General features: G+C 33.4%; 1 protein-coding gene across 1 annotated transcript; it reads right to left on the reverse strand.

Annotated features, from left to right (window-relative positions):
• Positions 1-14,451: 14,451 nt before the first annotated feature.
• Positions 14,452-16,149, reverse strand: LOC149527508 (uncharacterized). The gene is made up of 6 exons (XM_089782553.1): positions 15,857-16,149; positions 15,559-15,753; positions 15,328-15,459; positions 15,099-15,237; positions 14,910-15,014; positions 14,452-14,832 (listed from the first exon to the last, which is right to left on the reverse strand). The coding sequence occupies exons 1-6, from the start codon at positions 16,147-16,149 to the stop codon at positions 14,452-14,454; spliced, it is 1,245 nt and encodes a 414-aa protein (XP_089638679.1).
• Positions 16,150-16,584: the final 435 nt, after the last annotated feature.

Raw genomic sequence — 16,584 nt, forward strand, 5'->3', positions numbered from 1 at the left:
ATCAATGGGTATTGTATGGTTTATTCAAATCCATGTTTAATGGTTTTCATTGCATGATCACCAATTGAAATGATTAGGGTCTTTACATGCAACTTGACAAAGAGAGTTTAAAATAGACCATTGATTTAAATAGCTTATGTTCGATTCACTTAGAGGTTACGCAATAAATTCGTATTTAGGATAGACATAGACCTATATGTTATAGGCAACCATATTAGAACATAGACGTAATGAGCTTTTCTTAACTAAATTGCATAGACGTATGGAATTAATTTTGAAGAGTATGTGTGCAAGAATCTCGACAGAGACTTGTACATAAAATTGGATCCTAAGTTAAGCATTCACCCTATTAATCTAAGTTTAAAAGAGAAGATTTAATTCAAATGAAATTTTGAGAGACATTATGATCCTATGTTTTTAAAGTAATAGTTTCTTTAGTAGAATCAAATTCATATCCTTAGTTTAGTTTCAGTAGTAAATTTTACATTTATTAAAAATCAAGTGCTTGGATAGGACAAATTTTATTAAAAATTTAATACTTAGTATAAGTTTAAGAGCAAATCTCCATAGGAAATGAGACTTAACTTACCTCTATATTACCTGAGTGATATGTATACTTACGTGTATAAAATTTTGTAACAAGTTTTTGACACTGTTATAGGGGATTTGCATTTCTTATTTATTTTATTGATATTAAATTAAACAAAATTGCTTTAGTTTAGGTTTTTTTTTTGTGTTTTTCAGGCATGTATTGGGCATTGTTTAAGAAGAACAAGAAACATGAAAATTATCTCTTGTGACCCAAAAATTGAAAAGACATTTCAAAGAGTAAAAAAAAAAGTTTCCAAGGTTTTACTTCTTTTAATACAATAGCTGAACAATAGGGGAAACGACAAGTTCAAGAGAGAGTAATGGAAGAAAATCGCTCATTGAGAGACTATGTTGTTCCATTGGTACAAGGTATTCCATCAAGCATCATGTCACAACCCAATTTCGAGAGTTTGAGACCGGCATGCACTAGCCTGGCGGGCAAGCCCACGAGGCTCGAGGAAACCTTCGGTCATAAACCTGATTAGCATAAATCATATACATGAAGCCTCTTGGCTAACATCATATCCATTATCATTTAAATGCCTAAACTTACATAGCTCATAATATAGCCCCATAGTTCATGTTCTTACACTGGACTTAAGCATAAAAATCCACATGGCCATACATTGGCTTGTTATCATTTTAATAATCTCATTACATGGAATCATATAGGTAGTGCAATAGCCACATAATCCATTTAAGACACAGCCATTTATACATTACGGAAGCATAAGACTTGTTTATGACTTAGCAGAGATACATAGATAGTGAATAACATACCACTTGCCAAAAATTACGTGTCTGACATCGACAACGTTAAGCTACCTGATCCTCGTGACTATTTATTAGCATAATACAATCAAAGGGGGTGAGTCACACTAATACGCAGTGAGCGGAGCATATATCAATTGCATATGTGTAAGGATAGTAGTTACACATATCCTCTAACATGCACATACAATAGAAAATTCAACACACTCATATTAAGACAGGTCGAATATCACTCGTCATGAACACATCATCATCTTGGCCGTATTATGCTGTTACATATAAACATCATTGTGCAGAAAAAGGGTAGGGTGATCTGTGTTTATCATGCCTACCATATCTGTTCATCAACGCTAAGTATCAACTTACTCTATTGTATAAACTGGGCCACCATATGACTGTCTACGTATACAATACAGTTACCTCATAAGCGATCAATGTGAGTGTTAGTCCCTAAAGCTTGATAGGCTTGTATTGCATCATACATTACAATTAAATATTCATGGTTCTTACCTCAAGCCCTTACATTAATTATCATTTCATAAACATCACATAACATAATTCACATTTCAAATCCTAAGGCATGCCACTACATAGTCATCACATCATATTATAGAGCGGTCATCCCTGGAAGTAGCATAGTCATGTACGGTGGCCAACTAATGGACAACATAGAATATTGTGTCACTCTCCATTGCTGCAACAAACGATAGAGTCATGTCACATCCCATTGCCGAAGCAAACAATGAAGTCTTGTTGCGTCCCATTACCTTAACAAAGAAGAAGTCTATAATCATCATCCAGCATAATTTCAACGGATGACATCATAGCACTATAAGTGAGAATCACAGGCAGGACAAAACCACCATCCCTACTAACGGAACATACATGGTCACAGGAATATGGACACACTCAACCTCATTTCATTCATTCATCATCCGGAATCATCCATGGATGGTACATGCTTATTCAACATCATAACATTGCTCGAAATCATCCACGGATAGTACATACATCATATCATTAATAGTCTTTGTCACTCATGATCATATTAATTTCATTATAGCTTGTATCATTATCATATCACATTCTATAATCACCCTAGGCATATCCTTCTAAGCGATTCACATAATTTCATAACATTCGCTAATCTAGACATAGCATTTCTAGATGTACTAATCATGTATACATTCGTAGTAACAGCATTAGCTTAAGCTATCTTTAGGCATATCACATCATTCATAATAGTTTTCTAGTCTAGGTATTTTACCACTAGACATCCTTATGGCTTATACGGAACATGCATAATTTATTTTCATTATAGAAGCATACATGCACCTTGATCATTATGCTCCTATTGATAAAAGTTTTCCCACTCACCTTGACAAATGAAAGGTACTTCACAATCAAGCTTCAATCCTCAGCTTCGAATTATGTTTTGCCTTATAAACGTGCCCAAATGACTCAATCTTTCCTTAAACACATAGAAAAATCACAAAACTAATTAAATCCTGGCTTTTAAAAAATGCCAACTTTTTCAAAAATAATCAAATCGTTCGCAATTCAACACATAAGCTTAAATTTTTCAATAATGAGCTAAACCCATACCTTAGAAGTTGGATTGTACTATTGTTTACCCCAAATATCTAGTTAACTAAAAAAGGCCAATTTCTTCAAAGCTCTAGAAGCATTTCTTAAGCTCCACATTTACTCCAAATAACTCCTAGTTCTTAAAAAAATCAATTTGGGAGTTAAGGTTTTTGGGTTTTTGAAAGAGAAAATAAAAAATCACATAACTAACTTTTGGAGATGAAATCATTTACCTCTAACACTTAGAATCCAAGATTGATTGTTGGATTTGAATGGGTTTGAAAGGGGTAAAATTTTGAGAGGAAATGGTGAAGGAATGAAAAAAAAGGAGAGAAAATGAAAAAGATTCGATTTTGGGTCTTTTAAGTTCGGAACTTGGCTATTTTGGTAGCCTAGGGCCAACTATGGGAAGTCTGTAGTCGACCCTAACTGACAGATTTATGCTATTTCCCTTCCCAAGATCAACCAACCTTCAAAAGTGACTTTTGAAATTTTAAACATATCTTTTGAAATTCGAAGTTCAAGGGTTTTTCTTATTAAAAAAATCTTATACTACTAGAATCGATTCTTTAAATACTAGAGGTCGGTTCTCGAATGTCAAGGAGGGAAAAACAACTCATTAGAGAATTGATTTTTCAAAATGAAGGTGATGATTCTTGTAATTCATAGTTTCAAAAGATTGTGAATTTTGAGTTACAACAAATTTAGGAAATCTTTTAATAGAAGAAATTTGTTCAGTACATGATTTTCTTTGAATTGAAGGAATGCATGTGTATCTAATGATGTATGAATGCAATCAATCAATTACATAAAAATTTTCATGAGGATGTCATTTATTCAAATCATGTTAAAAAAACATATGACTCAAGAATCAACTTCGTATAGTCAAATTCAATCAATGATATTCAAGACATGATATATACTATTTAATCCAAGATGAATCAATCAAATATAAGAATGAAATCAATCATTTTTCACAGATAAGTGACTTTTGGCACAAAAATCACCTATTTTCATTGTATGTCCATTTTCAAGACTTTGCTTCTTCTTGCCGTTGATTTACCCACAAGACAAATTCTCCCTTGACTCTTAGCATCTAAATTTCTCTAGATCCTTTGTTAGTCATAGCTAAATATAATTTTTCTTTAAGCTCATATTTATTTATCTCTATCAAGTAAACAATTTAGAAAAAGTAAACAAAAAAAAATTATTTCGTCACTCTTGAGATCCATTTAATCAATTTTCTTATTGCAATTTTCAAATGCATCTCGTAGTTTTGCATTTTTCTTTTCTATGTCATTAAGGGTCTGTTTGTTTTGCAGTAAAATATCTTTCGATAAATGTTTTCAAGACTTATGCTTGCTTGGAAGATGAAAAATTAATTTCAGATGTAAAATGTTTTATGAGTTAACAAAGTTAACCACATAAAATGTCTTACGCTCTTGAAGGGCGTAAGACATTTTCTAGAGAACAATAAAAACATTTTTATACTAAGTTTATGATTATAAGTTTGATGAATATTAATATTTAACTTAAAATATTAAAAAAATAAAAATATTAATATTTAACTTTAAAAAACTTAATTTAAAATATTAATATTTAAATCATACAACTCTATTAAATTAAAAAAATATTTTTTTAATTAAATCAATCAATACAATTAAATTTTTTATTTATAAATAGAATAAATCTTACAAATAATTATTACAAAAAATATTTCAATGATCGTCATTTAATAAGTACATATTTATAAGTATATGTTTTGGATATCTTATACAATTGATATATATTTATATTTTTATAGTTATGATAAAAAATGATAAGATGAAATTTTTTTTTGAAAATTTGAGTTTATTTTCATTACAAATATGTGGTTAAATGATTTGAAAAATATCATTATTGATTTTGTCCATTTTCATTTCTATTCTTAATTTTGATCCCAAATTAGTGAAAATTAAATATTAATATTGTTTTGTAATTTAACACTTAAATAACTCCACCATAATGAAAAATATTTTTCATAAAATGATCCAAATAACAAAAAATATTTTCGACAATTTATCCAAACAATAGAAAATATTAAATTTTCTTATAAAATATTTTACACAAAAAAAATTTTCCTCCGGCAAGTCATTTTCTTGTTACCAAATGGACCTTAAGATTCTTTTGACACAGTTTGAATTTCATTTTGAATTTCTTATTTTCATTTTCTAGCTCAAGGTTTACATTTGCCAAGAAGTTATTTTCAATGTTGAGACTTGAAATCCTTTCTTCATTTTCCAAATTTACTTTGTCATACTTATGTACCATTTCATTGAAAGCACCTTCAAATTCTTCAAAAGTATAAGTAAATTTATCATTTGTTAATAACTTTACCTTTCTTTCTTGATCTGAGAGCACACAAGGCTTACAAGCTGAAAAGCTTACCTTATAGTCTTGCCTTGAGAGTTTGAACTTGTTTGATTCTTCACCACTTGTTCAACTTACCTTGGCGAGCTTGTAGTTGAAAAATCAATTGAAAACCTAACATTTTAGAGAGAGAAACTTAGAAATCATAGAGAAGGAAAACTTGAAAATGAAAACTCATAAAATATAAAGATTTGAATATTGTATCTCACTTTAATGGTGGCCCCCTATTTACTTATAATTTACTTTCATTTATTTGTGTGTATAGGATAGATGTTAATTTAGTCTTGTATTTTAATATTAGGACATTTTTAACTCTATATTTTCAAAATTATATATAGATAATAATTGACTCTGAATATACAATTTTTGTTTAAGATGGCATGGTCTAAACTAGATGCTTAATGTATAGATAAATGGTGCAATTTAGCCTTGTGATTGTTGGAGAAATAGTCTTGTTAGATTCTAAGTTAGAAGGTAAAAGGATACTTATCTAAGTTATACAAAACAAATTGTTTTTCAAAACTATTTTAGAAGGAGATTAACCAAAAAGGTGCTTATCAAATCAAAACTCAGAGGTGATAACTTTTGATGAATAGTAATAATTGTTTTTGTAAAAGGTCTCTATTAATTTAAAACTCAAAATTGATAACTTTTTATGAATAATGATGATCTTTTCATAAATAGTGATAACTTTTGATGAATAATAATTTTATGATTAAATATATAAATAAAATTTTAAACTGTATCAAAAAGTTATTGAGCCCTTATCTTTTTACTATGTTCAATTAAATCCATGAATTTTTATTTTGAATTAATTAAACCTTGTTTCTAACTATTGATTAACTTTCATTAATCAACAATACAATTAGCATTTTCATGTCACGTCATTTGCCACATGATAGGTTGATGTATCATTTTAATGATGTCACTAGCACATGGCAGATGAAAAGACATTAAATGTGACTGATTAAAAATTATGTATTTACCTTTTTACCCATTCATATGTCCAAAAAATGATTGGCTTAAAGATTTAAAAAAAAAATTACTTTGATTTTTAATCTATATGCTTAAGGATTTAAAAAAAATTAAAAAAACCTAATTTCTTTATTCCTTAACATGATAGAGCAAATGTTTTTGTGACAAAACGAGCAGAATAATCTAATTTAGGGTTTAAATCTAAAACTTCTTAAATCATCATAGAGATCAAAAATCAAATAAATCTTAGAGACAAAAAAAAACCATATTAAACAGCTTTTATTAATACCATTTATGGGATTAGATTGAATCTAAGTAGTTGTTTAAATCGAATTTTGACCTCTTGGAAGTCTCTAGATGACCTTGGGATCGAACACTATACTTACAAGTTAGATTCTTTTTACACAAGCATTCGATTAAATTCTAGCGAGTTAAGTCATGGACGGGATAACGATGGGTTGGACTACGGAAATGACTATGTATATTTTTTCTATCCTCCATCAAAAGGCTATTGATTTTGGTAAGAAAGACAAGAGTCATCTAATTCCCTCAAAAAAGGTTTCAAATACTACTATACCATGCCTTTCATATATTGTTGTGTAAAATAATGGACAGACAATTCAATTCCATTTGGGCCAAGGCTAGTGGTCTTGATAGAATTGGAGTAAACAAGAATCCTTTTTAGGAATTTCAGCCATAAGTATACCACATGTATTTTTTTCTTGGAAGTAGTATACCACAGTATGCCATATGATATTCATCAATTAGTTAAAAGGATAAAAAAAACTATTATATTCTCCAGTGGCTGCAACCATTTTGCTTATGGTCCTTTGAACACTTTTTGTTTTACATATGTAAAGTTATTGTAATCTGGTGTAAGGGCTTGGTGGTTTCTTGTAATGTCTTATGCTATAGGGGATAGTCAGCGAATGACTTCGGTGTTTCACAGTGGAATGACAGGGGTTACCTTTTTGTCTTCCACTAATTCTTTTCATAGATTAGTGTTTTGTATCATTTTGATATTTAATAAAATTTACTATATGATCAAGTAAAGAAAACTGATAAAAGTTGATAAATATTGATTCTTTTTTGTTTTTAAGGTTATTTTAATTTTGGGTTTTTAAGATGATTTAGTAAGTTTTGGACTTAAACCTTAAATCAGATGATTTAATATAATTTCCATAAGATTAGGGAAGAAAGTAATTAGGTTTTTTTAAAATCCTTAAGCAAATTAGGGAACAAAGTAATTAGTATTTTTATTTTTTTCTTCTTGATCCTTAAGCTAATCAGTTTTAAACATGTGGATGAGTAAAAAGATAAACATATAATTCCTAATCAGAAATATTTAATGCTACGTCATCTACTATGTGATAGTGACATCATCGAAATAACACGTCAACTTATCATGTAGTAGATGACGTGACATAAAAGTACCAACTATATCGTTGACTAACGAAAGTTGGTCAACAGTTAATCAAAAGCGCTTATTTGATCAAAAATAAAAATTTAAGAATTTAATTGACTTTTTTAATATAATTTAGGAGTTTATTTGGGTGTTTAGCCTAAATTTATCTATAAGTAGACATTGAAAGTTAGAATTAATTCATTTGAAAAATAATTATTCTTTCATTGTCTTTCTCTTTTAACCAAACTCCTTTGCTCTAAGCTCTAATGAGAAAATTTTAGATTTGTAGTCTTTAGTTTTCTTAATGCTTTAATTGAATCCTAGTATATTATAATTAATTCCAACAAAAATGGGGACATATTTACTTTAAAAACAAAAACAAAGAGATAGTTTCTTATTGCATTTTTATGTTCCACCCTAAAGCTTGACAGTAAGTGTTTTAGCTGGATGACTTCATAGCATGTGGATGCCATTGAGTAGTATTCTACTTCTACCGAGCTCTTGGCTACAACAGACTACTCTTTGACTTCCACGTGGCTAAAGAATTCCTAATGAAAACATTGTAACCTATGATTGATCTCTTGGAATCTTGACAACTTGCCCAGTCATTGCCATGGTAAGTTGTAATTTTCAAATTTGAACTTGACTGCATTAAAATACCTTCTACTGGTGATCCTTTTATATACTTCAATACCCTGTGAACAGTTATGAAATGCTTAAGTCTAGGTCTATCCATGAATTGTGACAAGACTTGGACTACATATGATATGTATAGTCTGCTAAATGTGAGATACAATAACATTCCAACTAATTACCTATATTCAATTGGATTGACTAACTCTTCTCCATCTTGAGTCTTGTGTAATTTGTGGTTGTAATCAATGGGAGTGTAAATTGCTTTAGTTCCCAACATTCCATGTTATTCTAGAAGTTTTAGTCCATACTTCCTTTGACATATTGAGATTCCATCAAAAGATCTAGCTATTTCTAATCCCAGGAGGTATTTAACCCCCCAAGTCCTTGAGCTTGAAATGTAATTTCAAGAACTGTTTCACAGTTGCCATAGCTTGCATTGATGTGCTTCCAATCAATATATCATCAACATAAAAGAGTAAGGCAATGAATCCTTATCATTTAATTTCATAGTAAATAAAGAGTAGTCAATAGTTGATTGGTTGAAACCATCTTACAAGATTAATGAATTAATTTTGGAATTCTAGTACCTAGAAGCCTACTTCAAGCCATATAATGACTTGTGAAGTTTACCAACCAACTTAGATCCTTCTGGATTCTCCCTCTAGACTTCATACCCTTGTGGTAATTCTACATATACCTCTTCTTCCAAGTCACCGTTTAGAAGAGCATTATGCACATCTAGCTGTGACAAGTTGCAATTTAATGTTGTTGACAAAGCAAAAAATACTCTAACAGTTGTCTGCTCAGTAACTGGATTGGAAGTTTCTTGGTAATCAAATCTTGGAACTTGATTGTAGCCCTTTGTTACAAGTCTTACTTTATATCTTTTAACATTCCCATCTGCATTCAACTTAGTCTGTTACACCCATTTATAGCCTGTGACATAAGAGTTTGAAGGTTGAGGTATTATGCTCTATGTTTCATTTTCCTACAAAGCTTTTAATTCAGTAGCCATAACTTCTCTCCAATGTGAATAGCTTGCAGCTTGATGATAAGTGTGAGGTTCATATAAGTGTGATAATAATGTGGTAAATGTTCTATGTGCAAGTGAAAGTTGTTTGGCAGATAAGTATTTTGTGATTGGATGCACAGTGACAGCACTAGAATGTGATGGCAAATCAATATGGTAGGCATTTAGATACTTGGAAATGTGTTTAATTCTTGTACTTCTCCTAATTGGTAAGTTGGCAGATAAGTCATGTGTGTCTTGATTGTCTTGACTGTCAAGTGTGTCATATTAATCATTAACAATAGTAGGCATACTAGTAGAATTTAGCAATATAGGTATGAAATCACTACAACTTGAAGTTTGAGGTGTATTTGAATTTGGAATAGCTTCTTTTTGGTTAAACTCAATAGGTGTATGCTCATGAAATGGATAATTCAAGGAATCAGAATAAAATTCATTAGTGCATTTCATATGCATGCCAGGTGCTTGATGAAAGGGATATATCTACATATCATGTTATTTATGTTGAAATGGAAATATTGATTCATGAAAGACTATGTTTCTGGATGTTATGACCCTATGTGCACAAAGATCATATACTTTATATTCCTTGATATTATTTAGATATCCCAAAAACACACATTTTGTGGCCCTTTTGTTCATTTTCTTCCTATTTTGTGATAGAATGGATACAAAGCATAAGCTCCTAAATACCTTGAAATGGTCATATATAGGTAGTGTGTTGTAGTATAACAACTCAAATGGTGATCTATTTTGTAGTGCCTTTTGTGGGAACCCTGTTAATGATATGAACTATAGTTAAGATCACATCTCTCGAAAAGAGGACAAGAATGTTTGACTGAACTAGTAGGGCCCTTGCTAGCATTAAAATATGTTGATGCTTATGCCCAACAATTCCATTTTATTAAAGAGTTTCAACATAGGACAATTGATGTATAATTCTAGTTTTAGCAAAAAAATTAGTCATTCTAAACTCTCAGCCAATGTTTGATTTGATGAATTTGACAGAAGACTTAAATTGCTTTAAAACTATGTTATTAAAAGCTAGTATAATTGACAACACATCTGATTTACTTTTTATGGATAAATCCAAGTGAAATGCATATAGTCATTCACTATAGTGAGAAACTACCTTCAGTTAGATAAGTTAGGGGTCTTATATGGACCCCAAATGTATACATGTATCAGTTCAAAAGCAACTGTTATGCTTTGAGCATGCACAAGAAAAGGCAATTTTCTTTGCCTAGCTAATGGATAGATTTCACAAACCAAATCATTTAAACATTTAATGTTTGGAAATTGTTTTTGTATAAAATTTATCTTTTCCAAAGGCACCTATCTTAATCTAAAATACCAAAGATCAAAACATTTGTCCATTGTTTTACAAACATTAACAGATGAAGTAAAGGGAAATTTGATAAGTTTGTCAAAAAGAAACTTTGAAAAATCTTGACTCTCTAAACTTTCTTGCATCAAGTACAATCTTGTGTAGGCCCTAGCAACCCTACACATTGTCCATGAGAGAATGTCCTGGATAATACAATGCATATCAGTAAAAGTACAGAGGTTTTAAAAAGGTTGGAAAGCTAACCTATAGAAATAAGGTTAAACTTGAATTTTGGCACATAGAGGACTTTCTCTAGGATTAATTTTGGATTCAATTTGATTGTTCCTATGTTAGATTCAGGTGCTCTCTTATTATTTGGTAGTTGGACATAACAATTTTTCATTGGTTCAACATGTATAAAATTCTTAAGGAAACAACATATATTTTTTTTGAAAGTTAGAGTTCATTCATAAATAAAGGAATTTTCATATACAAACAGATGAGGGTCAAAACTGGAAAGAGCACTTGTCTTGACCCTTTGGTAACAAACTGGTAGACAGAAATACCAGATAAGGAAACCTTGCCCTTTAAACCATTTATCCTAGCATTTACATATAACCTTTTAGCCAACACATCCCCACCGGCCCAAAATATAAAACCACAAAAGAAGTCAGTAAGACAAGGAAATGTAACCAGCATGCTTGTTTCCTTCTCTTGCTGCACCAAGCAAAAATCAAGAACAACAAAATTCAAAACTCCCAATATCACCATGGGCAAAGCTGAACTAAGACCACATTAAACCCCTGTACACACAAATCATGAATCTTGAAGCATAAAGGAGTCATCAAAACCCGTGAGGAAGTCGAGCAAGTAGACAAAGCATAACATGACAATTAAGGAAGAACTTACAACAGGTCTGTTGCTCTTTCCACCCCTAATTTGGTAAGGCTGTCTGCCAATTCATTCCCAGATCTCAAGATATGAATAATCTACCATCTAGGAATCTTACCCAGCAGAGCTTTGATTTTTAACACCAGATTTCTAAGGCGCTATGGAGAGGAAAGTGGTTTTAAGATCCAATTAACAACATTTAAAGAATCAGTGTCAATAATTAACCCAAACTGATGACACCAATCTGCTACCATAAAAAGAATTAAAGCCTTTCGAGTAGCTAACATTTTCGGAAGATTGGCATCACCCTAACCTTTTGTTTTCGAAAAAAGAATTTTCACCATACCTTTATCATTCCTTAGCACACCCCTAATGCCAAGAGGACTAGGGTAGCCCTTAGCAGCCCTATCAATGTTAAATTTTGGCCACCTATTTAGGGGAAACTTCCATTGAACTTGGACTTTAACCTTTTCTTTTTTTGTTGGAATAGCAACAAGATGCAAAAATCTCACAATATCAAGAGTGTCCAAATTATCCTGTGGCCATTTAGACTTAACCCACCATGTCATTTTGATTTTGATAATCTTCAGCACCTTATAGGCATCCCAGGTTAACCCATTAAAAACCATCTCATTCCTATAAAGCCAAATAGACCATACAATGGTTAAAAAGGGCATCCTCCATACTTTTCTCCTAACAATGTTAGCAGGACAATTATTCCATGCTAAAAAGAAAGTAGGAGCATCCCCCAAAAAACAAGTAAAAATGCCCCAGTCAGCTAACCACATGCACCACACGTCCCAAACAGCTTTGCATCTGAAGAAGAGGTGGTTCACAATTCAAAATCATTGTTAAACACATTACATATAGCCGCCTCCCTATGAAGCAGATTCCTCTTGACGAGTTCCTCTTTACACGCTATTCTTCCTCTTATGAATTGCCAAACAAAAACCTTTACTTTTGGTGGAGCAAGCCCCACCCACAATTCTCCACAACACCTCTTCGGACCCATTGCTGCTAAAAGCTAATTCACAGAAAGAGTTGGGGGAGTAGCACCCACTTAGCGTGCTTTTCCAAATCAACTTATCCTCCACCTCCTCGTCAAGCTGTATGTGGTTAAGACATTCCATAAAATGCTTCCACACTCCAATCTCCCAATTGAATGGATTTTGTCTAAGTTGGACGTGCCAACGCCAAGCTTGATTATCTCATGTACCATACTCGATGATCTTTCCTAATTTATTCGTTGCTAAAGCAAAAATTCGAGGAAAAGCGACACGAAGGATGACCCCATCAATCCACTCATCTTCCCAAAAGTGAATTTTGGCACCATTGCCCACCATTTGCCCACCATGAAGCCAATACCTACACATAACAAAGAAGAAAAACTCCTCGAATGAGTAAGAGGGTTAGTAATGGTTTTCCACATAGAGGACAGTCATTTGCCACTCGAGTCTCTTGGGATAAGACTCGAAGAATTCCCCCTATTTTGGCATCAAGAATGGTTCTTCAAAGACTCTCGCTTCCCTCACTGTATTTCCAAATCCATTTATTCAACAGAGCTCTATTTTTCAACCGAAGATCCATGAAACCAAGACCACCCCTTTCCTTTGAAGTGCAAACCGAGTGTCAATCCACTCAGTGAATTCTCCTTTTATCACTAAAGCCATTCCACAAGAATCGCCTCTAAATTTTATCAAGCTCTTCCTCGACCCCTTGCGGCATTTCAAACAGCGACATGAAATAAATAGGCAAGCTTTCCAATACCGATTTGATCATAGTAACTTGCTCACCACTAGAAAGGGTTTTGGACTTCCACCCCGCAAGCTTTGCCTCAAATCTCTCAATCATAGGATGTCAAATAGCAATGAAATGGTGTCTAGCTCCAAGTGGAAATCCTAGATAAGTTGTTGGCAAAGAACCAACTGCACATGGTATCATGTTAGCTCATGACTCTACCACATCACCCACCTTAATTCCGTACAAGTTGCTTTTACGAAAGTTGATTTTTAAGCCTGAAATCACTTAGAAGCACCATAGCACTCCTTTGATGTTAAAGACACTCTGGATATTCGGGGTACTGAAAATCATAATGTCGTCTACATATTGAAGATGAGAGACCATGATTCCACTGTTCCTAATCTCAATGCCCTTACACAGACCACATGCCACTGCTTTATTCATTAAGGCACTGAAAACTTCAGCAACAAGATTAAAAAGAAACGGTGACAAGGGACACCCTTGTTTTAATCCACGCTTTATTTTCACTTGCCTAGTCGGGGATCCATTGACCAAAATCGAGACAGCAGCTGTAGACACACATGACCTAATCCAAGTTCTCTATCTGTCCCCAAAGCCCATTTTCCTCATCACAAACTGTAAAAATTTCCAATCAACACTATCATAAGCTTTCTCAAAATTCACTTTAAAGAAGACACCCCCTCTTCACTCTTGCGCAAGTAGTCCACGAGTTCATTAGCTATGAGTGCACAATCAGTAATTTGTCTACCTTTGAAAAAAGAAAATTGATTCGGCCCCATAACCTCCTCCATAACTTTCCTAAGTCTATTAGCTAACACTTTAGCGACTACTTTGTAGACACAGCCTACCAAGCTGATTGGTCTATACTCATTCAAAGCAGTTGGGTTATTATTTTTGGGATAAGTGTGATAAATGGGCCATTAATCTTCTGATCAAAGCACCCGGAGATAAAAAAGTTATGCATAAACTCATTACCTCAACCTTTATTTTTGACCATTGGGCTTTCAGAAAATTAAAGTTAAAACCATCTAGACCAGGTGCTTTATTCCTGTCGCAGCTAAAAATAGCCTATTTGATCTCGTCCTCTGAGAATGGCTCTTCCAAGCTTCGAGCGAAACTATCAGACAACATCTTAATCTCCATTTCCCAATCCCTAAGTTCTACCACATTTTGACCCTCGTATAACTTCTCAAAGTACCTCGTCACCTCTTCTTTAATGCCTTGTGGATCCTTAACCACCCTTTCATTGATCTTTAAACAATCAATCATATTCCTTCTCCTTCGTGCAGAAGCTGAAGAATGGAAGAACTTAGTGTTACGGTCCCCCTCGAGATACCACCTTACCCTCGATTTCTGATGCCAAGAACGTTCCTCTTCCCTATAAAGAGCCCATAGTTCATGCTTGATTTTTCTAATCTCTTCTCTGAAGGAGGCATTCGTCAATCTGTTCTGCCATTCAACCATCTTTTTTTGAATTTCACCATCAAGAGTAGCGATTTTTTTTTAGAGCTGTTCCATTTGGTTGCCTGCCATTCCTTAATTGCCGGTTTGATAGATCTTAGCCTTTGCCATAATTTCCCCTGACCACCAATCCTATAGCCGCTTTCCTCCCATGCTTCAGCAAACACTTTCTAGAAACCATTGTCATCTAACTAGTGATTAAAAAATCTAAATAATTTAGGACCCCATTGGATGCATTTCTCTATCAAAACTACCAGGTTATGATTTGAAAGCGAAGATGGTAAACACCACCGTCTCATGAACTGAAATCTCTCGAGCACCGACTCATCAACAAGGAAGCGATCAAGCCTACTAAAGACCACAACATCCCTATTATTTTCCCATGTGATTTTGCTGCCGCCCATTGAAAGGTCGACCAACTCAGCAGTATTAACAAAATTCTAAAACGCTTCCATTTCTTTGTGATCTGAATAAGGCCCCAACCTCTCATCAGGCCCTAGAACAGCATTAAAGTCCCCTCCTAAGCACCATGGGACCTCAAAATCTCTCATTTTCTCAATAAGTGCATCCCATAATTCAATTTTTAACCTATCATCTGATGGTGCATAGATATTACTGATTTCGAATCTCCAGTTTCTTTTTTTTACATTTGCAACTAAAAGAATAAAGTTCTTATTTAGGATTTTAGCTTCAACCTCTATAAAGTCCTTTTACCAGAGAGAAACAAGACCTCCAGATGCCCCATTTGAGTCCACCCATACCCCTTTGAACATTTTTTTACCCCTCAATGCATCAACCAGTTTATTACTAGTTGTTTGTAGCTTGGATTCTTGAAGCATGACCATGTTCGGACCGACATTACTGATCAATTTACCCATGACTCTCCATTTCTCACACTTTCCTAGACCCCTAACATTCCAAGTCAATAGAATCATGGAAGGTTATAGTCCCACACTTGGTTACCTTCTCCCTGTACTCACTTTGTCCACTCCGCCATCATCTTCTTTCAAGCCTGGTGAATTCCTTTGTGACATCCTCCTTACTATCAACGAAATACAAGCCGAGCTTGCAAGCTGTATTCCAAGTGGCTTCACCTTCCTTTTTCAAATTATTGTTCCTAAGTTGAACGTCACCCTCTGAAGTCATTATCTCTGGCAAACTTTCATTGCTCTCCCTGTTCACTACCTCCTTTGCATTTTTGCTTATTTTCCCCCTCTTTACTGGCCACTTAGCTTTTATTCTCCCCTGTACATCTTTCGCAGCACCTTCAAGCCTACCTTTGTCATCAATTCGAACCAGATCCATTTTGTTGACCAACTTTATCTTTTCGCATTTGGCTTTATTAAGCTTCACATTTTTCCACTTCTCATCAACAATCCCCTCCCAATTAAGCCTCCATTAATTCTGCAACTTAATTTGCTTTTAGATTTCTTCATCTTCTTAACCATGTTTGCCAATGTTATGCCCTTGTCCACACTTTTGAAAGTTTCTCGTGAGTCAGATCCACCACAACCACTTTGTTTTGTCGTTTCCTCTATTAAGCTCATCCTTTCATTTCGTTTAACAACTTCATTATTCTAACCATTACATTTTTCCCCTTAGGGCCAAGCCTGCTTCCCCATAATCCACCACTAAACTTTTTTTAATGATGGGCTTGTTTAATCCACTAGACTTCTCACCATTTAGCTTCTCTTCATACATAAATTCTGCAAGGTTGGCCTTTTCATTTTACTAGTAGAG

This window comes from Theobroma umbraticum, unplaced genomic scaffold (genome assembly GCF_002168275.2).
Source record: "Theobroma umbraticum cultivar Fairchild unplaced genomic scaffold, ASM216827v3 scaffold_56.0, whole genome shotgun sequence".
In the NCBI taxonomy this organism is placed as follows: Eukaryota; Viridiplantae; Streptophyta; class Magnoliopsida; order Malvales; family Malvaceae; genus Theobroma; species Theobroma umbraticum.